The sequence below is a fragment of the Abramis brama genome, assembly GCF_963993115.1.
Source record: "Abramis brama genome assembly, chromosome: 23".
NCBI lineage: Eukaryota > Metazoa > Chordata > Actinopteri > Cypriniformes > Leuciscidae > Abramis > Abramis brama.
Window position 1 is genome coordinate 5433940 of NC_139985.1, and position 22819 is coordinate 5456758.

Consider the following 22819-nt stretch of genomic DNA (forward strand, 5'->3'; position numbering starts at 1 on the left):
AAGGTTACTGTTGGTAATACACTAAGACGTCATGGTTTGAAATCATGCATGGCACGGAAGGTTCCCCTGCTTAAACCAGCACATGTCAAGGCCCATCTTAAGTTTGCCAATGACCATTTGGATGATCCAGAGGAGTCATGGGAGAAAGTCATGTGGTCAGATGAGACCAAAATAGAACTTTTTGGTCATAATTCCAATAACCGTGTTTGGAGGAAGAAGAATGATGAGTACCATCCCAAGAACACCATCCCTACTGTGAAGCATGGGGGTGGTAGCATCATGCTTTGGGGGTGTTTTACTGCACATGGGACAGGGCGACTGCACTGTATTAAGGAGAGGATGACCGGGGCCATGTATTGCGAGATTTTGGGGAACAACCTCCTTCCCTCAGTTAGAGCATTGAAGATGGGTCGAGGCTGGGTCTTCCAACATGACAATGACCCGAAGCACACAGCCAGGATAACCAAGGAGTGGCTCTGTAAGAAGCAAATCAAGGTTCTGGCGTGGCCTAGCCAGTCTCCAGACCTAAACCCAATAGAGAATCTTTGGAGGGAGCTCAAACTCCGTGTTTCTCAGCGACAGCCCAGAAACCTGACTGATCTAGAGAAGATCTGTGTGGAGGAGTGGGCCAAAATCCCTCCTGCAGTGTGTGCAAACCTGGTGAAAAACTACAGGAAACGTTTGACCTCTGTAATTGCAAACAAAGGCTACTGTACCAAATATTAACATCGATTTTCTCAGGTGTTCAAATACTTATTTGCAGCTGTATCATACAAATAAATAGTTAAAAAATCATACATTGTGATTTCTGGATTTTTTTTTTTTTAGATTATGTCTCTCACAATGGACATGCACCTACGATGACAATTTCAGACCCCTCCATGATTTTTAAGTGGGAGAACTTGCAAAATAGCAGGGTGTTCAAATACTTATTTTCCTCACTATATATATATATATATATATATATATATATATATAAAATTCCTCTTAATCTTTCTGCTTTCCTCAAGGTTTGAATCCCTGCTCAACCCCTGATATTTGCTGTAGTCCATTGTGTTCTAGATCATGCTAGACTATATTCAGCTTTTCTTTCATATTGCCACTAATTGCATGTGATCATAGAACAGAAAGCATTATTACAAAAAGGAAATACAAACCTCAAAACGGGTTTTGCCCATCAATCTGAAAGTGAAAATATACTTCATGCCAAGTCGCTGCCATTAAATCACGCTTGAGTGAGTGAGTCAAAGCAGAATTAATGAGAAGAGGTGAACTATCAACCCAATGGTAAGCTCCTGTTTTGTTCTTTCTTATAGGCTAAGAAATAATAATTCAATACTACAGACTCAGTTAAGATTGTACAATTATGTCTTTAGGGTGCTTTGGATGTGTACAACCACTGTAAGTTTGCTATCAGAACTCTTTTAAATCAAAACTGAAAGTTTATAAATATTTTATTAAATATATTATTGTTATTGACTTTCCCCGCAGATAAATATCACCACTTTTTCTCTATCTGCTTTGGCATGGGCTTTGGACTATTACTGTACAGGCCATTCTGCTGTAAGAAGTATTTTTTTGTTTGTTCCAGTATGTGAACAGTAGGTGTGTCAACCTGTTTATATAGTGTGCACTAGTTCTTCAGACTTCAGTGAAGTGAAGTCAAGTGAAGGGTGTGGTTTACGGAAACTATAATTTACAATATTTCTTTCAGAATTAAAGGCCCGTTCACACCAAGAACGATATAAGATAACCATAACTATATAGAGCCCACACCAACGAACGATAACAGTTTATTATATGCGCCACTGCAGTTCTTCTGTCATCTGCCGCTTTAAATGCTCGAGCTCGTGAAAAGCAGGATGGATTCTGATTGGCTGTCACTGGCTGCTTCTAAAATCGCATACTTTCTTGAGTAGGCTGTGTACTTATTTTGAATAAATATTATGTATAAATATGTGAATAAATGTACTTCGCGACCGCTAAAAAAATATGTTCCATAGTATAATGTGTGTAGTATGAATGTAATCTGGACGTACTACATTCGCCATGTTGTCTTTATCATGTGACCTACCAGCATCAGTTGTGTCACTTCACTGCCATTCATTAATCCTCTCCCGTGGCCTTCATCATGCACACTTCAGAATCTCACAAGGTCATGCGGGTAATTTTTGCCTACTCTTTTATGAGAATTCGGACAGACTTCTTTTTTCACATAATGTTTTTCGCCTCTATATAGTAGGGAAGTGTACGATTTCGGACGCAGGCACTGTTTTTATCGTTCATCAGCTGGAAAACATCGTTTTGAAAGTTATTTCAACGATATCGTTTCTCTGTGCTATTCTTTTATATTTAGAATGATATATATATATATATATATATATATATATATATATATATATATATATATATATATATATATATTTCTATGTACATTTCTGAAATGCACTTTCTGTAAAGCTGCTTTGAAAAAATATGTATTGTGAAAAGCGCTATACAAATAAATTTGAATTGAATATATATATGTATATATATATATATATATTATAATAAATAAAATGATTATATTTCGAACTTTATCGTTTTCGTGATGGTGTGAACAGGACTTATATTTCTTTTATCCACAAAGTCTTACACACGAGGAAAACACACTTTTAAAAGGTTTGTTTGAAGTGTTTTTAATGACAAAAAAGTGTTTGAAATGTGTGTTTTTTTTAAGTGTCACCATATACTATCTTTAAGTCAATCATTTATCAAAATGTTCATCTTTTTCAGCCATTGTGTTGCCGTCAGTTCTTGGTGTGTTCTTCACAGTAGTGTTTGAATGTGTGGGTGCCAGCTTTGGTAAGATGTCTTATTAAAACGTATAAAATGAATGAGTGTGGAAAGTGGAAGATGTGAAATGTATCTAATAAAAATATATACATGCACAACGTGGATTAAAATGGCATTAAAATGCCATTTACCTATGTTGAAAATTTTATTGAACTTTTTTAACAGGTTTGCCAGCACATACCAGAAGATGTAAGGGTCGACCTTACCACTGGAAAGGTACAGTAACTTTACTTTAAGTTTACTTTAAGGTACTACTTAACTTTTTTTTATAGTCTTCAGACAAGTTGCCCATTCTTCTATCAGGCCATTTGACTAATATAAATATAAATAAATACTGTTTTTTATTTTTATTAAATATATTCTTTTCTACAGATGTCATCTGGGGTTATTGTATGGCTCTCTTTGTGGCCATCCTCCATCTCAGGTCTTATCATGGTATGTTAACCACACATCTTCCTAACAGAGACATCACAAGGTTTGTTGTAGTGCCATGAACCCACGCTGCACCTCTTCCTTTCAGCTCAGTTTCAGAAGCACATCTTCTAGATGGTGCCTCTGATACATTTTGGAATTACTGTATATTTCATAAATTCAGTAAGTACACTAAGCTACTGTTCAAAAGTTTGGGGTCAGTAAGATTTAAAAAAAAAAAAAATTAATACTTTTTTTCAGCAAGGATGCATTAAATTGAACATACTGTATATAGCCTATTTCTATTTTCAAATAAATGCTGTCCTTATGAACTTCTATTTATAAAAAATAAAAAAAATCACTGTTTCCTCAAAATGAAGTCAGGAGTAATGAAACTGAAAATTCAGCTTTGATCACAGGAATAAATTGCATTTTAAGATATATAAAATAGAAAACAGCTATTTGAAATTATAGTATTTCACAATATTACTGTTTTACTGTACTTTTGATTAAATAAATGCAGCCTTGGTGAGCATAAGAAAAACATAAAATAATCTTACTGACACCAAACTTTTAAATGGTACTGTATTTAATGCAATAATAAGTTCTTCATTTTTTTCCAGTTTATACTCTGTCTTGTGGGTGGGGCCTCGTTGTGTTTGCCTTAAGAGGAGCAATACGCAAATATAATGCTCTACGGTGAGAACTTTTTCTTGATTATGTATTGGATCTTTCATATGAACTACTGTGTGCCGGGATTCATCATGTGTGGCATTGAGTTGCTCTTTTCTGAGTTCACCCAAGAAAGATTTTATTTGTTCCTGTTTTTTAAATAGGAAGAGATGGCGTTACTATGACTGAAATTAAGTTAGTGTTCACTAAAGGTAAGAAAGGAAAATTGTAATTGATTTAATTTGATCATTATTAGTATAGTACGTGTATTTCCAAAAATATGATAATTGTCAATGTCTGTTGCAGGTATCCATTTGTTCCTTCATCCACTTTATATAAAAGCAAATGTGAATTAATGTTGTACTAAATTCAATATCTGCCTCCAAAACGATGGTTTACATTTTACATTTTGCTATTTCGTGTTCTATGTAACTTTTGTCCCTCTAGAGGTTAAAAACAAAACTGCATGTATTTTGGGGAAGAACCTTATTTTTTACAGTCTATGGGAAGAACATGATTTGTTTGTGCTTCGTACTGTGCAGATGAATAGGAGCCTTCACAATACATAATGCTTTACATTGAACTCTGTTAGAGAACTATGGCAAAATTGATCTCTTCAATAAAATACCTTACTCACGTGTTAAGTATTAAAAAATGCCATCTCCATGTCGCTTTTACAACATTTCAAATCCCTCAGTTCTCACCATCACTGAAAAGGTAAGCCCTTGTTGATTCTCAATATATTACAAACTCGGTCGCGATCTCTTTTTGCCAGCAGACTCTCCTTGGTTCGACTTTTTTTTTTTTAACGGGTGATTTTGAGATTTAGCGGCTCCATGTCAAACTTTCTCACTCTTTGTGACAACTAACCCGTCACTCCCACACCATAAACGCATCAAAGTAGCCGGAGCAACTTTTCTCTATTTATGGATATGACGAGACATTTTTTCCTGTGAAAGCCATCAAAATATTATAAACACTTTATGGCTTACCATAGTGAATCAGGGTAAGACAAAAACATGTTTTAGAAGAATAATTGATGATGTATTGACTCATTTAAATTGTGTCCATTTTGAAAAAAAAAAAAGTTACATATTGTACCTTCAAGCAGTTTGCTCCTGCTGGTAGATGGAGGAACTGCTGCATTTTTTTTCTCCTGAAAACCTATTGAATAACCTAGAATACATTCTACATAAATAATGTGTAAAAAAAGAAGAAAAAAAAGTAAAGATGCCTTTTTTTACTTTATATAAAAGTATAGTTCATTTTTAAAAATATAGTTTATAGTTCCTTTTTTACATGATATAAAAGTATAATTTAGAATAGTAAGTATTTTAAATTGCAAACAAATGCATTCTTGTCATTTGTTTGAATATACAGCAGGTTCCCATTGAGACAACATGCCCCAATAGTGGCTTATGTGTTCTTAAATGACCTGTGCCATGGAAATGCATGGTGGAAATGCTCAAAACTGACTTTCAAGTTTGTGACAACTAGCCCCGGTGTCTCTCCTACAGTATGAGTGTGAATAAAAGAGGCAAGACATTCATGAATTCTCAAACTCAAATGTAGAGGGCTTTAATCAATGACTTGTTGAGATACATAGAAAAATAACAGAGAAAGTGTTAGTTGTAGGTTCAAAGCTCCGATATAACAGCACGTTCCAGTGACGCTGATGTTCCATGATTCAATCCATCTCTTACCTTCTCAAGTTTCATGCTCATAACACCACAACATGCTACTCCATCTTTTTAAACACAGAGACCAAACGGTTTCATAGAAGATAACCATTAACTGAACACTTTGAAGTGAAGCACCCTACAGACATTCTCATTTGATCATCTTTTTCTTCTTCTTAAGACTACACTCTATTAATCTAACATCAAATCTTTTTTTTTTTTTCAAACACATATCTGTTCCCGTGAAATCCAGCCCCGCCCCGCCGTCATAGCTACACCATAACAATATAAAAAGTATTAAAATATGCAAACAGTTTTATTGTTGGATCTTATCAAATGACAGTTAAAAACACAGTTAAAGTGTCACATTGTACAGCATATTGACGTTTTCTGAGGTGGTGTAAAATACGTCTTAGCATCGCTAACCTTTGAGTTTCAAATCGGGACAAAATGTTAATGTTTGTCTTTCAACAGTTAATTCCAGATGGACAAAATCAAATCCCCTACTACAATTTTTTCCTCATTTAAAAACCTGTTTTGCTTGAAATACATCACAATGCTCAAGTAAAAATTGTTGCAATGTTAGTTTTAACCTGTCAGTGAATGTTACTACAGGAGAAGAGTAAGAAAAGGACTCCTGTATGTGTATTTATATGTAAACTAGCATTCAAAAGTTTGAGGTTGATAAGATTTTGTAATGTTTTTAAAAGAAGTCTCTTAAGCTCACCAAGGCTGCATCTATTTTATCAAAAATACAGGATAAATAGTAATATTGTGAAATATTATTTATTACAATTTTAAATAACTGTTTTCTATTTTATTATATTTTAAAATGTAATTTATTCCTGTGATCAAAGCTGAATTTTCTTCAGTGTCACATGATCCTTCAGAAATCATTCTAATATGCGGATTTGCGGCTCAAGAAACATTTATTGTTATTATCAATGTTAAAAACAGTTTTGTTACTTAATGTTTTTGTGGAATCTGCATTTTTTTTTGTGATTGTAACACTACAAATGTATTTACTGTCACTTTTGATCAATTTAATGCATCCTTGCTGAATAAAAACATTGTTTTTTTTTTTTTTGTTTTTTTTTCAATTATCGTACCCCGAACTTTAAAACAGTAGGCTAGTGTTTTTGCAAGGAAAACAAAAAAGTCAAATGTGAACATTACTTCAAAATGTACAGCACGTATCTCACATTACTATTATACTCACAATAGGGTCATTCACAGTGAAAGAGGTGGAGGGAAGGGTCACAATCTGAAGAGGAGTCATGTGACCGTGTTTGTGGAGCTGGTTTTTCGATTGATTTGGATGGAGTGGGCGGGGCAAAGCGAACAGGTTCACTTGGCGTTGGCCGAGCTGCTGAGCATCTTCCTGACCATCTGTGCGATGGAGTCGCGGTCAATGCCGTAGATTTTGAGCAGGTCGGGCATTTTGCCGCTGCGGGGAACGTGGGCGACACCCAGACGCTGGAAAGTGAAACCAGGCTCATTCACGATAGCGGAGCACACTGCCTCCCCCAGGCCACCTGTGCAATTACAGCATGTAAACATGAGAAGCCACACAAATACCATACAAAATTAAAGCTGCAAGCAGCATTTATCGGGGTTCAAGCAGTTAAGGCCTTTAAGCACAAAAGCATCAAAAGACATTACGTTTTATTTAGCAAGCATTTAACAACTGCTATCATAGATGAAAAAGTCAATTTACAGCCAATACAGGCAGTTTACCATAGGAAATATATAGTTTTAAAGCGTTTTTAAAGTTATAGCACCTTTTTGCCTGAGTCTTCTTACAGTCTTGCCTGATCTCCACCACTTTTATTAGTAGTACTCAAAGTGTGCCCATATACATGTGTCAAATTTGTTGTAAATATGTCATTTTGATAAGGAGTTTAGACAATTATATTCAGTGGCGTAACGAGCCAACACCGGGCCCTTAAGTAGGATTATTAAGGCGGGCCCCTTGATGACGCAATTGATGACATTGATGACGGAATGTCCGCGAGTAGGCTACCATGAATAGGGCAGGATATGATCATACACAGCATATAAGAGATGAGATGACTAACAAAATCAGGAGGAGCCTACGCTCACCAAAAAAAAACAAAAAAACACTGGTAACAGCGCACCAAAGTGCAAGTCTCTATTTTCAAGTCTCTAGGCCTTACGGTTTGGCCTGCACGATGCGTTTTACAAATCCTTACAATTACAATAGGGTTTCAGCATTTCATGCTTGAACCCCTAATTACCCTACTTTCTGACAGAAAACGACATCATTAATGTCTTGGGAAATCATGTTTTGTCTTTGTGATGTCAGAATTGTTGCAATTACGAGAAAAACAAAATTACAAGTTGGGACTAAGAATTTTATACAATATCATTTCTTGTATCATGTAACAAGTCCTCATCTCATATATACCTCATATATCGTTCTTGTATGCTGATTTGGTGCTCAATAAACTTATATTATCAATGTTAAAAATATGTTTATGGAAAGCATGGTTTTCTACAGGATTCTTTGATGAATAGAAAGTTCAAAAGAACAAATCATTATAAATGCCTTCGCTGTCACTTTCGGTCAATTGAATGTATCCCTGCTGAATTAAGATCCTATGGTGGTTTCTTGTCTTATCTGGTTTATGCTGGTTTCAAACTGGTTTAACTGGCTGCCAGCTGACAATTAACCAAAAACAGCAAAATAGACTATTTTTTAAATCAGAATTCACCTGTGCACAGAGCCGATCAGCCCTATACACACACTACGTAAGTTGCGTAGGGCCCCGCAAATTTCTCAAGGCCCCGCCTCCCCCTCGTGTCAAAGCGCGTCAATCAAGAAATGAGAAAATGAGAAAATTAAGCAATCAGGGGAATCAGGCAGACTTGTGTTCTCTCCTCTCCAAGTTTGATGTCAGCAAAGAACAGTAAAGTTAAGTTGATGTGCATTTCTCTGGGCAGTGCATATTTTGGTCTTTCTGTGTCTTGCCTACAACACCGGCCACTTCCAGGGCTGTGTTCTGTGACTTTGTGCCTGACAAAAAAAAAAGTGCGAGTGAAATACAGCTATTTATTACGTTTGATAAACGACAAAGGGCAACGGTTTGTTTATAAACTTCAGCTCGGAAAAGATAACCGCGTCGCGCGTTAACATGCGTTCATATGCGCTTGCACGAAATGAAACGTGCACAGGTCAGACACCTCAGTACAATATGGGCGTGATGGCACTCCTCACTATAAAGAGCCTAAGTCCCTCCCCTCCGCTTCCGGCTCATGGGACCTTATTTCGGAAAAAATATGTATGGTAGCCTAGTCAATGGCGAGAGATAACTTATCTTTTTATTCCGTCTGAATTGTGCCCTGAATTACACATATGATGTTTGTCAATTTACAAGATAATTATGAAAGTCAAGAAAGTCGCAGTTTGTCATAAAACAGAAGAGTAACATTTAGTTTTATGTGAAAATCGCTCAATGAACTACATCTCTCGTCTTGCACTATGTACGTCACCATCCGTTGCTTGTATGTGTGCAGTCTGGTACAAAACACTCAGGCATGACGGCGTAACGTTACGATTATAACGTAAGACTATCAAAAAATTACAGACGTTAGCTTCAGTAAAGTTAGCTTCATTCATTGAGAGAAAAGGTATGATGTCACATGTGCGCCTTTTGGGTTTGTAGTCTTTGTAATTACGTATTTTCACATGTATTTTCATTTTCTTGACTTTAAATGTATTGACATTGACTATTGATTTATAGGCTATATTGCATTTTAAATGTTGATTGGCTGGACATACTGGTCAATATGGATGCACATCCCTCAGTAAATAATAACCATCAAGTAGGCCTATCAAGTATTGCTTTTATCATTTAAAACACAGTGACATGCTATGACAAGCCATTTTAGCTTTTATTCATTCACAGGATGGATTTTTGATATCAATAATTAAATTTGTACTATTTAAAATGTGAATTCTTGATATTAAGAATGTACTTTTTCTAGTAACAATGTCTATTTGTGATATCAGGAATTACATTTTCATTAGTACTAGTTAAAGGAGTGGGAGCACTGGGGTCAGGTATGACTGTTGTGTGGCAATGGCAAATGGTTTACATGGCTCATGGGTCAGGTAGGACGGCCCCTTAACAGAATTTTGCTTAGGGCCACAGGGAGGTCAGGATCGGCTCTGCCTGTGCATAAAGGTCACAGTTTGACCTCCTGCACCATGTTTTGCTTTTAAAATTCAGATGTTATGTTCAGATATCAGACATCATGCCTTAATAGACTATCCAAATCTCTTCATCCCCGCATGCCCCTGCTTTCAACCTTGCTGCATTCACATGTTCTCTCTGTCCATCTCTATCCTTTTTCTCTCCCTTTGGGGATGTTTGCTTTCAGAATGATTTTGGATATTAAACTCTCTCTCTAACTCTCTCTCTAACTCTCTCTCTCTCTCTCTCTCTCTCTCTCTCTCTCTCTCGCTCTCTCACACTCTCTCTCTCTCTCTCTCTCTCTCTCTCTCTCTCCTCTCTCTCTCTCTCTCTTTCTTCTCTCTCTCTCTCTCTCTCTCTCTCTCTCTCTCTCTCTCTCTCTCTCTCTCTCTCTCTGTCTCACCACTCCTCCTCTGGCACGCAGGCAGTAATGCCAGGTCCAGGGCTGTCTGTTATCTAGGTCACAACATGCCCTGCAGGCGTACGTTTGCTTAAGGAGACCTGACAGCCCTCCGCTTCTCTGAGTCTTTTTTTCCCCCTGAATAAACAGAATGAGACACGGCCCCCACCCCCCCACAAAAAAAAAAAAAAATCCCAAAAATCTACCGATTATAACAACACAATGCCTCTCGCTCCCCAATACAATGACAATTGTCTAACACATCACGTTTCTTCCAGCCAGCCAATTGCACACTGCCACAACCTCCCTCAAGGCCTCACAGAGCGACTCGACCCTCCTCGGCTGGACGTGCTGTTAATGCCGCTTGGATGTGTAGCCATGCTGAATGTGTGCTTGAGACAAGGGATAATGTGCTCTAAGCTCGAAACCCACCTTCATAATAGTGGTCCTCAACCGTGATGACACGACCCCTGGTGACGCGCACATGGTCGATGATGGTTTTGGCATCCAGTGGTTTGATTGTAAATGGATCGATCACTCTGATGTAAATTTTCTCTGGTGGGTGACACACACACACACACAGCACACATCAGGTGAAGAGTCTATATTAAGTTCGCATAGCAACAACATCAATAAAAGTCTAAGGAGCCCCACACATGACATGTGGGAAAACAATTAAGAATTTGTTCCCTTGTTTTAGTTAAATCTAAAAGAGGGAATTAATTAGGACAATGTGGCCATGACTTACTAAAACAAGGGAACAGATTAATAAGTCGTGGGAGTGAATTATTAACTCGGGGCCACAATTTAACTAAAACGAGGGAACAAATTCTTATTCATGTCGAAGATATACAGTACTGGCCAAATTTATATATATGATAAATATATATATATATTATGTTTATTACTTTTTTTTTTTTTTTTTGTGCAGGATTTTACCTTTCTTGAGGAGCTCAGCTGCAGCCAGAGCTTCATGGAGGGTCATTCCAGCTCCGATCACTGTAACCTGATCTTCCTTACTCTGGCACACCACCTGGTCAAGTCATTTATACATTTATGGCACATTATCATATGCAAGTGGTAAAATGTGCCAAAACAACATATTTGAAATATCAATTGTTGATAAAGGGAGAGGCGTTACCTTGGCTTGGCCAACGTGGAAGTCCTCATTGCTGTTGTAAATGATTGCAGTCTCTGGACGAGTGGTTCTGATGTAGCAAACACCCTAAAGTACGAAATAAACTAAAAATAAATACTTTTTCTTACAGTTTTCAATAGGATTATAATTAGAATAGTTTCCCTTTCTATTCATGAGTTGAAATCTATCTATCTATCTATCTATATATCTATCTATCTATCTATCTAATTGAATAGAAATTCACACATTAAATTGGAATTTAAAAAGCATTTTCAATTCAATTCGGAAAATATACCACCATCCTTATCAATAGATAATGTACTGTACATTTTTTGTGTTCAAATATTTTGTTTGAATTTTAAGTATTGTGTACCAGCATCAGTTATTGACCACTCATAATAGCAGATATAACATGCCAACCTTAGTGTTGGCTGCAAGCTCCACAGCCTTTTCAGTGGACATGGCATCACTGGGGTAGAAAATGGTGGCAGTGGGGATGGCTCTAAAAATAGCCATGTCCTCCAGTCCCATGTGGGCCGGTCCGTCCTGTCCTGAAGCACACACACACATCAGCCACACACTGGCACTGTTAATTTAGACTGAACAGCATTTGTACATCAGATATGTGAGGCAGGTGCACACACATGTGACAGTCGAGCAGTCAGGCAGGTGTACAGACAGACGGAGTGGCATGCAGTGTACCTGTGCTAACGGAGGGGATGCCTGGTCACCCGGAGACAGCCTCCGAGATACACAGGGGGAGGGAGAGAGGGAGAAGGGGTTGTGCTAAGAGTCGCACCACCTCCAGACAACCAGGAGAACAAAACACACATTAGAAAGACAGCTTCAGGAAAAGGAGGGGTGAATTGCTCACAAATCTATTCAAAAACATCATAGTTAAGAGTCACAGCTGCAGTGTGTGAGAGAGGAGAATAGAGTGCGACAGTCAGGTTCCGGAAGTAAAGATTTGACAATATTTTTAACAATAACTTATATATCTTTAAAGACAGCCCTGCTGTGAGTGCTTAAGTTATGTTTTGAATGATGAAATATGCTTTTGTTTGCCTTCAGCCTGTGTTATTTTAACTTATTTTTTTAAATAATCATGTTTAACAGCTGAATTTGTGGTGGAAAACTACATTACCCATGATGCTGTACACAGAATTCCATCAATCAGAGAGTCAGAGTAAGCAACGCCCTCTCCCATGAAGTACCACAAATGATGTAATCGAGTTCAAAATACTTGCATTACACTTAAAATATATTGTTTATATAGATATAATCAACAATTTTGATTTGATTTAGTCATTCCCAGTGCTTCATGGGAATGTAGTTCTTCCCCTCAGTACAGCCATTAAGTACATAGTCTTGTCTTTTTGTCACATTTTCAAATAATGCCTTGCTTTAAATTAAAGTTTGCAATGTTGTGATTCAGCTTACAGCTGGTTAGTTTGGTTCACGGCTTATAACTCTTTAACAAAGACTTTTTTTTAAAATCCCTATGGGTAAAATTAATGGAAAAAATACTTCCGGAACCAAAGGCCACTGAAAAAGGGGTGGGGCTTTCATTGTGGCCTGTGAAACAAAAGAAGGCACTTCTTACCGACAGACAGGCCACAGTGGGAGCCGCAGAGGTTTATGTTGCTGTCTGAGATGGCGGCCATGCGGAGCTGGTCATAGGCGCGGGTGAAGAAAGTGGCCAGGCTGCTGGCGAACACGATGTTTCGCTCACGTGCAGCACAGCCTGTGGCAACACTGACCTGTGAGAGATGGATAACGGTGTGAAAACATTTTGATCCTTATTTCGCAACATTCCGAACTGATCGGACTTTTGCCTCTTTTAACATGGTCCATAAGAGCAACCTAGCATCACCCTAGAAACCACCTAGAAAACCCTAGCAAACCCCACTCACAACATCTTAGCAAGTACATAGTAGCCATTTACAAACCCAAGCACAGCAAAAATCAAAATTTGAAATTCTTTGAAAGAAATGAGACACAAGAGCATATCCAAACCAAAAGGCATGACATTTGGTACTATACAGGCAGATGCATCAGACATAAATAGTTTAATAGCCAATACCCCCTCAATATTTTGTAGGTTGTAATAAACTAGAGAAGAGACACATGGAATCTGCTAAACAGGAACTCCATTTTATCCTTCATATAAGAGGAATTACCAACATGCAGCTCACACACGCTCGCTATCATTTCCTGTTTCCTGTCTCAAATCCACTCCATGCGAGCCTAAGCCACAATAAGACTATATACAGTATATGTATATATGTGACCCTGGATCACAAAACCAGTCACAAGTAGCACAGATATATTTGTGGCAATAGCCAACAATACATTGTATGGGTAAAAATCTATTTTTCTTTTATGCCAAAAATCATTAGGATATTAAAGATCATGTTCCATGAAGATATTTTGTAAATTTCCTACCGTAAATATATAAAACATTTATTTTTGTGAGTGAATGCAGCACAATCGCGAACATAAATGGACAACTTTAAAGGCGATTTTCTCAATGTTTCGTTTTTTTTGCACCCTCAGATTCCAGATATATCTGCAATATATTGTCCTATCCTAACAAACCATACATCAATGGAAAACATATTTATTCAGCTTTCAGATGATGTATAAATCTCAATTTCTTTAAAAAAATTGACCCATGTGACTGGTTTTGTGTGATCCAGGGTCACATATTCTACATTTAAAATGTGGCTTAAGTGTCCAAATACTTTTTGAAGCCACACTATTATAACATTTGCATTTAGCTATCAAAATCAATTCATATTTTCTTTTTGACAGACAGTAGTGCATATGACTCCCTCATCAGTATGCACGCTAACATCTATTAATATATGTCCTCTAATTAGCGTCAGTATTGCCTCTGATTGGTTAACTGTGTGGAACAGATATGAACTCTTGACCATTTAATTAGTATTCAGATTATTATCACGTCCATTGCGATCGCTTCCCAAAACTAGAAATCACAAATGAGTGACCTACATTTTACCTACCACACGTACCAAGGGAACAATGACTGTAGAGACAAAGCAGAAATATTTTGGCTTACAGCACAGATCCTAAAGAATGTGCTTCTGAGATGAAGGCGGTGCAGGTTTTCTGCATGGCTTCTCGGGGAAAGGCACTGCAGCAGGACGCGTGCAAAATGGAGCGTAAGTGGGTCACATCTTCACTGCTGCATTATGGATAGAGCGCATGTATTATTCAACAAACCAGCGACTTTGGTGCTTTGAGGGGCATTTTACGTGGCCAATCCCACAGCTCTACTTTATCCAAAACAATCTAGGGAGTGTTTACGGGTGTTTCGTTCACTAAGCTCTTCCAAATGTGCAGACCTTTGATTTGGCTCTCAAAACTGTCAAGGGTGCTAAAATGTAGAAATTAAAGGGGTGCTACACGGCTGGCAAAATGGGCTTTCAATCAAACTTGGCTGCATGTGCAGTAGAAAGGTGGAAGAAAAAAAAGAAAGAATTGAAAACACTGCTACCTGACTATAGAAAATTTGTATCTCAGATATTTTAGTGATAATACTTCATAGTTTCCTACCATGTTCTGCTCTGCGCTGTAGCACTCAATAAAGCGGTTGGGATGCTCATTTTTAAAGATTTCAGAGTAGGTGAAATTTTTGGTGTCGACATCCATAGCCACCACTCTCTCGTTGTAACGTCCCAGTTTGGCCAAGGCCATCCCATATGCCTTGCAGGTGGCAATCTGTCGGGAAAAAACATGGTGAAGAGAGCTAGACCATGATAATTATGCTTACAGTGCCTGCATAATTATTATTCAAGTCAATGTGATCAAGTCACATTTTTTTCTAAGCACATTTTAACAATTCCAAACCACATCTATCTTAATATCTACTATCAATTTAGTATATAATTATTTATAAGTGATATTTAATTATTAACGAAGACTGGAAGTGAAAAATGCCCTGATTATTAAGCAATTATTGGACCAAAACATAGATTTAACTCACACTGGAAAGTCAGAAATTATTAAATGCCCATGAGAAGGATGCAATACTGTAGAAATTGCGAGTGCAAGTTAAATGTACTTTTTGGCCCATTTTTTCTGTAAAAGAAAGCCTGCACATCTGAATATAAGGCGATTTCACTTCCAGCCCTCGTTAACACTTATCACTTATAAATTATTATTCAAAATTAATAGTTATTAAGTTTGACGTGGTTTGGAATTGGTAAAATGTGTTTTTAAAAAAAGATAAGAATATTGACTTGCATAATAATTATACCCGCACTGTATATATCATCCATCTAACCATCAGTCCATCTTTTTTTCTTGCCTTGACCTCTCACCTTCTCTCCAGGCTTGTAGTTGGGAGCGCTGGGCATGCGGACATTGCGCAGGCTCACGGGTGGGGCATCTTCAATGGGTGAGGTCGGGTACATGCGCTTGTTACTGTTTAGGATGCGGCTCTGGATGTCTCTCATGACGCTCTCTGCCATGTCCTTTGACAGCACCTTGCCATGCCATCCCATCTTATCTTCTGCCACTGAAGACAACAAAGTTTTTTTATCAAAGAATACAGGGTTTTTCCTGCATTGAAAATATTTTGGCGGCTGCCAAAACAAATCTTTGTCCGGCCAATGTGACGATACCTGCTGTTCTGCAGTACCGTTACCCGCTGATAGCCTTTAAAATGCTTCCATGAGAGCAAGCACTCTGTGAAGAGCGCCAAATGTTTCTGTTTGCGATGTGTTTTTGCAGCACTGAGCAAATGTAACCAATAACAGACATAGGCCTATCTGTTGAGCGTGTGAATGCAATGGTTTAAGTTAGTCAGAATCCGCTCAACATCGCTCAAAACACCAGTTTTTGTTCAGTGCGAGTTCTGCACGCTCACCAATCCTTTCATTATAACCAACTAAGTATAAACACAAAGCTAATAAGAGATTCATTGCACAGCTTCATTGATTATAACGGGAGTTTTCACGAGTGCAGCTTTGTGTACCTCGTGTTGTGATTGACAGCTTCAGTTATTATAATGGCAGCGATCTTTGCTCACTTTCTGCATATAATACATACATTTTTTAAGTACACATTGCAAAGTTTCTGGATTGACAACCGTATTTAAACTGATTGACAGTGATAACCATAGCAATGGACGGAACAAAACAATCTGATACTGTATGTCAAATGATCTGTGCATTAAGTCTTGGAGTGTAAATGCAAATTATAGATTTGCCACTTTTTCTATGTAATGAGAAATGTATTTGTTGTTCATCATTAAATCGGGTACTCAGTGACTTACTGTACATTTACAGATTTGTACATATAAAATAGTTCTAAGCACTTTGTTTTATGTATGTTTTAGTCCTGACAGTGATTTTGTTTTCTGTTTCATGAATAAATAGGATAAGTTAATATTGCATATTTTGGATTTATTATCAATACTGGGCTTGCAGTTTACATGGGTTGGAAAAACCCTGGAATAGTTCTATCAGTCTTTACAGATTAGGATGTTATAGGTATAAATATACCAGGAATGCCTTTGCCCTTGATGGTCTTGGCGATGATGGCCGTGGGCTGGTGGCGTGGTTGGCTCATGGCTTTACACAGCTCCTCCACACTGTGGCCGTCCACAATGATGGCATGCCACCTGAAAACACACCAAAAAATAAATTGATTGATGGCTATATACTACACACACACAAATAAATGCACATATAAAAATATGTATATTTAGTGTTAATGCTCCTAAATTATGGAATTCATAACCCCTTACACTTCGTAATATCTACTCTGTGGCTACATTCAAGACTATTTAACATATCTATTTAACATGTATTATGGATAATTTGACTATATTTGTCCTTATGTAATGTGTGTGCGGGTGTGTAAATGTATTGTAATGTACAATGTAAAGCGACCTTGAGCTACGGAAAGGCACTATATAAATAAAACTTCTTCTTCTTCTTCTTCTTTATCGTATTCCACGAGAACACTTGCAATATTCGACACGTTTCGTTTGGGATCATTCTGTGATACTTTTGCATCTTTTTTTAAAAAGCTTGATGCTGGTCGCTTTTCACTGCCATTATATGGACGATCGCGAATACTCCTTTTGTAGTCCATAAAAGAAAGAATGGCGTACGGCATTAGAACAACACCAGGGTGAGTAAATGACGACTTCATTTTCATTTTAGGGTGAACTATCCTTTTAAATAATTATAATTCATTTTTATTTGGAATTGAAATATAACATGTTCTTGACTTGTTTTTTAAAATTCACCCATACAGTATGTCATTTAACAGACACTTTTATCCAAACCCTCCTGGAGCAACTTGAGGTACCCTTTCTGGGGTTTGAACCTACAAAGTTTTAGCTCCCAGCCCATGCCTTTAACAATCTCCATCTAACCTACCCAAAGGCCTCACAGCGTCTCTGGTACTTCTCCACATGGTGCTGCAGTGGTGCCGGGTCGCTCTGGCCCAGACGGTTGATGTCCAGTATGGCCAACAGATTATCCAGCTGGTAGTAGGAAGCGAAGGACATGGCCTCCCATACAGCCCCTTCCGACATTTCTCCATCGCCAAGCAGACAGTACACGTGATAACTGCAAAAGAGTCAATTACATTTATTGCACTTTGTACAGACAATGCAATAATAAGACATTTTTCTTGAGCATCATATCAGCATATTATAATGATTTCTGAAGGATTATGTGACACTGAAGACTGGAGTAATGATGCTGAAAATTCAGTTTTGATCGCAGAAATAAATTACATTTTAAAATATATTCAGTTCTTTTAAATTGAAATAATATTTTAAAATATTATTGTTTTTACTGTAGTTTTGACCAGATAAATGCAGCCTTGGTGAGCATATGAGAAGCATTAAAAAGTCTTTCCGACCCTTACACCTCATCACCGCCGCCCTTCTTAATACCACCTGACACATTCCTGTCACGCCAGATCTTACATGAATGAGAAGAGATAGGTTCAATGGATTAGAAATCAGCTGGGATTTGAGTAAAATTGCTCTCTGCACAGCAACACTCATACATATACAGATTATTTATTCATTGGCTTTTACAATGCATTATAAATAGAGAGTTAGCCAAAGAAAGGACTGCACAAAAATTAGGTTTCAATTTGGGAATAATTTGTGTGCTTATGCCTATATTGAAATCTATCCAAGCTATAAAAATAACCGGGTGATGGCCGCTGGGGCTTTGATTATTAGAGCAGAAGAATCGTGAAAGCACAGCTTGACAGGAAAACTCCACACCCTTCAAATCTGCAGCACACTCCCACATGGACATACAAACATGAGATTATAGTGAGCATTCTGGTAAATACATTTTCTGCATCTTTGCATATTATATTTATGGTTTAAGCATCTGAGCACTAGGGTATTTTTTAAATCTGGTTTGCTTTTTTCAACATTCTTCGGTATGTGTTGCTGTTTGAGCATGGAAAAGGTCTGCAAAGTAACAAAGCACAAATTCACTCCAAAAGCAGTTATTCTCTATATCAGTGTTTCTGAACTCCCCGAAACGCCTCGATTGTAGTTTTCTTCTCAATATTCCTCATTTAAATAATTACGCAAAAAAGCGGTGAGGCCTGGTTGAGTTGCGTTAGTAGTTTGTTGAAACTCGCGGTTATGATAATGGGCGTGGCATTTCCGAAACACGCTCGAAGAGGTTGACCAATCACAACACACTGATCCAGCCGACCAATCAGAGCACATTGCGCTTTTCGGAAGGAGGGGCTTCATAGAGACAGGAACTAAACAGAGTGTTACTGACAGACTGGGAAGAGAGGTGCTGCGAAATAATATATATTTTTTAACATTCAATTAAAGAAAACCCCCAAAACTAAATCAAGACTTTGAAAAAGGGCTCCCTTTAAAATAGATCAAGTAATTTTGAGTTTGCATGAATCGCAAGCTATAAAGCTGTTTGTTTTACTGTAGAGCTAAAATATGCATCATTAACGTGTGGGTTTATGGGTAACATTCTTACCTGGATTTGTCAAAGTATTTAGCTGAATAGGCCATTCCACAGGCTACGCCCAGCCCCTGTCCCAGAGAGCCTGTGGCCACATCCACAAACTGCTGCTTCTGTCAAACACACACTCACACACTCATTTCGATGTTACATCAAATAACAGCTCATTGGTTAATCATGCATTTGCAGCCAGTTTAACCTGAACAATCATTTATGATCTAATGAACTACAATATTTCTCACGGTGCAACTTTCATATAATTTTGATTGAATATGTTAAAGAAGAGCATCTGATCTTAGATGAGTGTGTGTGTGTGTGTGTGTGTGTGTGTGTGTGTTACTCACGGGTGTGGGGTGTCCCTCCAGAGTTGAGTCGACCTGACACATGCTCATGAGCTCAGACTCTTTCAGGAAGCCGATCTCCACCCACACAGAGTAGAGGATGGGAGCCGCATGACCCTGTGGACGACAAAAAAAAAAAAAAAAAAAATCTATGAATTAACCACAATACCACCATTATGCAATTATCAAACAATTACTTAACAAATAAAAAAAAACTGTTTAAGAACTGATAAACATATTTAACATGGGCCTGTATTATTATATTATATTATATTATTATTATATTACATTATTTTTTGGGATTTTATTATTTATGTTGTATTATATTATTTATATTACCACCATTATGCAATTATCAAACAATTACTTTATTAAAAAATAGCCCTGTATTATTTTATTATATTACATGGATTTTAGTATTATTTTTTTTATCTTGTATTATATTTTTTTATATTTAATTTAATTTATATTACCACTATTATGCTATTATCCAACAATTACTAACCAACTTTAAATAACTGTTTAAAAACTGATAAACATATTTAGCATAGCCCTGTATTTTTATATTATATTATATTTATTCACTTTTTCACAAATTTTCATGGAACTCATAGTACAATTAGTTATATTTATTATAGTTTAATTTTGGTAAGTCATGGCTAGTAAGATAAATGTGTATTTTTGTCATATAATTATAATACCATGGTATTCGTCAATGTACCTTGGAGTATAATGTAAATTTTATTTGCATATAGATATGTTAATAATTCAGTAGCATGATTTCAAAGTGCAATGGTTTTACCATCACTGTACCATAATACTGGCACAGTACTTTTATAAGGAGATTTAGCACCAAATAATGTAATTCTCCTGATTTACTGTCATCTTGGTTTAAACTTGAAATATCAAACCAGACACTTGAATAATCCCAGTTAGCCGAGTCTCTTCTCTTGTAACCTCACCTTGGACAGGATAAAGCGGTCATTGTTGGGGTTCCTGGGGTCATCTGGCCTGTACTTCATAGTGTGGAAGAAAAGCACAGACATGATCTCTGCCACACTGCAGCATGATGTTGGATGCCTGGCCAATGAAATGGGAAAGACTCTGAAGGTTAGGATATGGTGAAGAGGAGGTAGTTTCATATTTAACTAATCATTTAGACATTTTTATGGTTTATTATGTAACATTCACTTAAAAGAATTCTCTCTCACACACATACACACACAAAAAAAATAAAAATAAAAAAATAATTGAGCTTGTCGGGTTTGAATAAGACAATTAGTGACTTTCTATCCAAAAGGATGCCAAAGGTGCTGTTTAATCCAGGATGCCCCACCGGCACCACACTTATGGCATAATCTAAAGCTTTGAGCAATCATACCACCCACTAACACCCATCTGCTTCAAGATTAGGTCCGAGACAGCACTAAAAACCACATGCTGTGAAACAGACTCGGCATCAGATCAAATCTTCACCTGTCAAAGCAGTGTTTTAAAATGCAATTTAATGTTATGCTCAGATGTCAGATATGAATTACTGCGCCAGTTGGATTCATGCGGCAATTTACATAACAGCTCAGCAGTAGCATTAGAAAACAGAGGAAAGAACATGTGTATGAAACAATGGTCATGAAAAACAAGGATCATCTTCATGCACCCGTCTTATAAACTTAAAAATTAAGTTTTTGTTTCCATTTCAAAACCATCATTTTTTTTTTTATTATTACAGATGATTTATCTTCCTAAGAGTGAAAAGGCAGACACTAATGTTTTCTTTATAAATAGCATGGAATACAGAAAATGAGCCAAACTAAAATGCAAAAAAAGATTCTTCAATGAAGCATTACACATTCTTAACAAAATAAATGACAAAAGAAGACTTCTTCATTAAATAGCGATGTAAAATATAATTACTATTATTAGGTTCAATATTTAGTATTGTTCTCAATCATTGCAAAAGATGATTACAGGTGTATTCCATAAAACAACCCTTTTAATTGTCCCAAATTGAAAAGAACTAGCTGCAATTGCATTGCTATAAAAAATATTATTATTAATAATAATAATAAAATCGACCCCATAGTTGCTGTTAAAAACTGGTAAAATAAAGTAAAATACGCAGCAATGCACATATTACTACAAAAAAATAAACAGAAAAAAAAACAAAAATCAAAAATAAAATTGAATTTGTCCTTTTTTTAACAGCATCATCTCACCATCTGTCTTAGGTTTTGAGGACAAAGATTATGTCTTGCATAAGGGTGTGCATGCAAGAGTGTGTTTGCTTACACTCAACAGTCTATCTATCTATCTATCTATCTATCTATCTATCTATCTATCTATCTATCTGTCTGTCTGTCTGTCTGTCTGTCTGTCTGTCTGTCTGTCTGTCTGTCTATCTGTCTGTCTGTCTGTCTGTCTGTCTGTCTGTCTATCTATCTATCTGTCTGTCTGTCTGTCTGTTCAAATAAGTCACATTAAATAAACATGCAGGTATTTGCAGAAAGTGTGCCAACTCTTACCCGTTGCCCACTGCGGTGGTGGCTTTGATAGAGTTGATTCGGAGGCGGTTGGCAATGTTTCTCAGCGCCTGCACGGTCTGCTGGTCTGGTTTGTGGTAGTCCTCCATGGGTTCAGCCTAATAGCACCACAGAATGAAAGGAGAGAATGAGGTTGAGGAGAGCACTGGTTGCGTGTCTGTGAGAGATAGAAAAAGGAGGAGGAGAGGAGAGGGAGGCTGCTTTATGCCAGTGCACATACACACACTTTATAGTGTGCAACACAGGTCGGGAGGCAATGGGCATTGGCTGTGACAGAGAAAGTGGGTGTGTGCCGAGAAGAGAGAGACTGAGAGACACACACAGAGAGAGAGAGAGAGAGAGAGAGAGAGAGAGAGAGAGTGCGAGTAAAGAGGCGGAATCACTCATTATGACTTTTGACTGCTGGATCTAAACTCATTACCAGATTAAAGCCTGAGTCTATTGAGATTTTAAATGATGTGTGTGTGCGTGTTTGGGTTTAATTAGCTATGGTTTAGGGATAAAATTGTGCCCATAACTTAGTCAAAATATAAAATAATTTACATCCTCAATTAGGATTATTAAAATTTTATTATTATTTTCG

The 22819-nt window shown here is 37.2% G+C and overlaps 2 protein-coding genes across 3 annotated transcripts; one reads left to right on the forward strand and one right to left on the reverse strand.

Moving 5' to 3' along the window:
• The first annotated feature begins 1157 nt into the window (after window positions 1-1157).
• Window positions 1158-5123, forward strand: LOC311074345 (uncharacterized protein). 2 transcript variants are annotated; one of them, XM_084100872.1, is made up of 9 exons: window positions 1165-1287; window positions 1377-1401; window positions 1492-1563; window positions 2776-2844; window positions 3001-3051; window positions 3208-3270; window positions 3870-3945; window positions 4083-4130; window positions 4225-5123. In XM_084100872.1, the coding sequence occupies exons 1-8, from the start codon at window positions 1285-1287 to the stop codon at window positions 4105-4107; spliced, it is 384 nt and encodes a 127-aa protein (XP_083956998.1). In that variant the 5' UTR covers window positions 1165-1284; the 3' UTR covers window positions 4108-4130; window positions 4225-5123. The 2 variants fall into 2 exon arrangements, with proteins under 2 accessions (XP_083956999.1, XP_083956998.1); XM_084100873.1 differs by lacking the exons at window positions 4083-4130; window positions 4225-5123 and adding an exon at window positions 3356-3429 and having other exon boundaries at window positions 1158-1287; window positions 3870-3942.
• A 344-nt stretch (window positions 5124-5467) lies between these two features.
• On the reverse strand, window positions 5468-22477 carry tkta (transketolase a). Its single transcript, XM_084100871.1, has 14 exons — window positions 22219-22477; window positions 20659-20776; window positions 19700-19813; window positions 19371-19468; window positions 17769-17960; window positions 16884-17002; window positions 15699-15895; window positions 14932-15096; window positions 12956-13112; window positions 11773-11903; window positions 11356-11439; window positions 11154-11247; window positions 10647-10769; window positions 5468-7132 (listed from the first exon to the last, which is right to left on the reverse strand). The coding sequence occupies exons 1-14, from the start codon at window positions 22323-22325 to the stop codon at window positions 6945-6947; spliced, it is 1887 nt and encodes a 628-aa protein (XP_083956997.1). The 5' UTR covers window positions 22326-22477; the 3' UTR covers window positions 5468-6944.
• Between the last annotated feature and the right edge of the window lie 342 nt (window positions 22478-22819).

Bases quoted from the DNA above. Each gene is read 5' to 3' on its own strand.
- LOC311074345 (XM_084100872.1), top strand. The intron at 1,564-2,775 runs GTAAGAAGTATT...CATCTTTTTCAG, and splicing joins ACTGTACAGGCCATTCTGCT to CCATTGTGTTGCCGTCAGTT. The intron at 3,946-4,082 runs GTGAGAACTTTT...TTTTTTAAATAG, and splicing joins CGCAAATATAATGCTCTACG to GAAGAGATGGCGTTACTATG.
- tkta (XM_084100871.1), bottom strand. From the start codon at position 22,325: ATGGAGGACTACCACAAACCAGACCAGCAGACCGTGCAGGCGCTGAGA. The intron at 15,097-15,698 runs GTGAGAGGTCAA...TTTTCCCGACAG, and splicing joins ACTACAAGCCTGGAGAGAAG to ATTGCCACCTGCAAGGCATA. The intron at 10,770-11,153 runs GTAAAATCCTGC...GTCACCCACCAG, and splicing joins AGCTGAGCTCCTCAAGAAAG to AGAAAATTTACATCAGAGTG.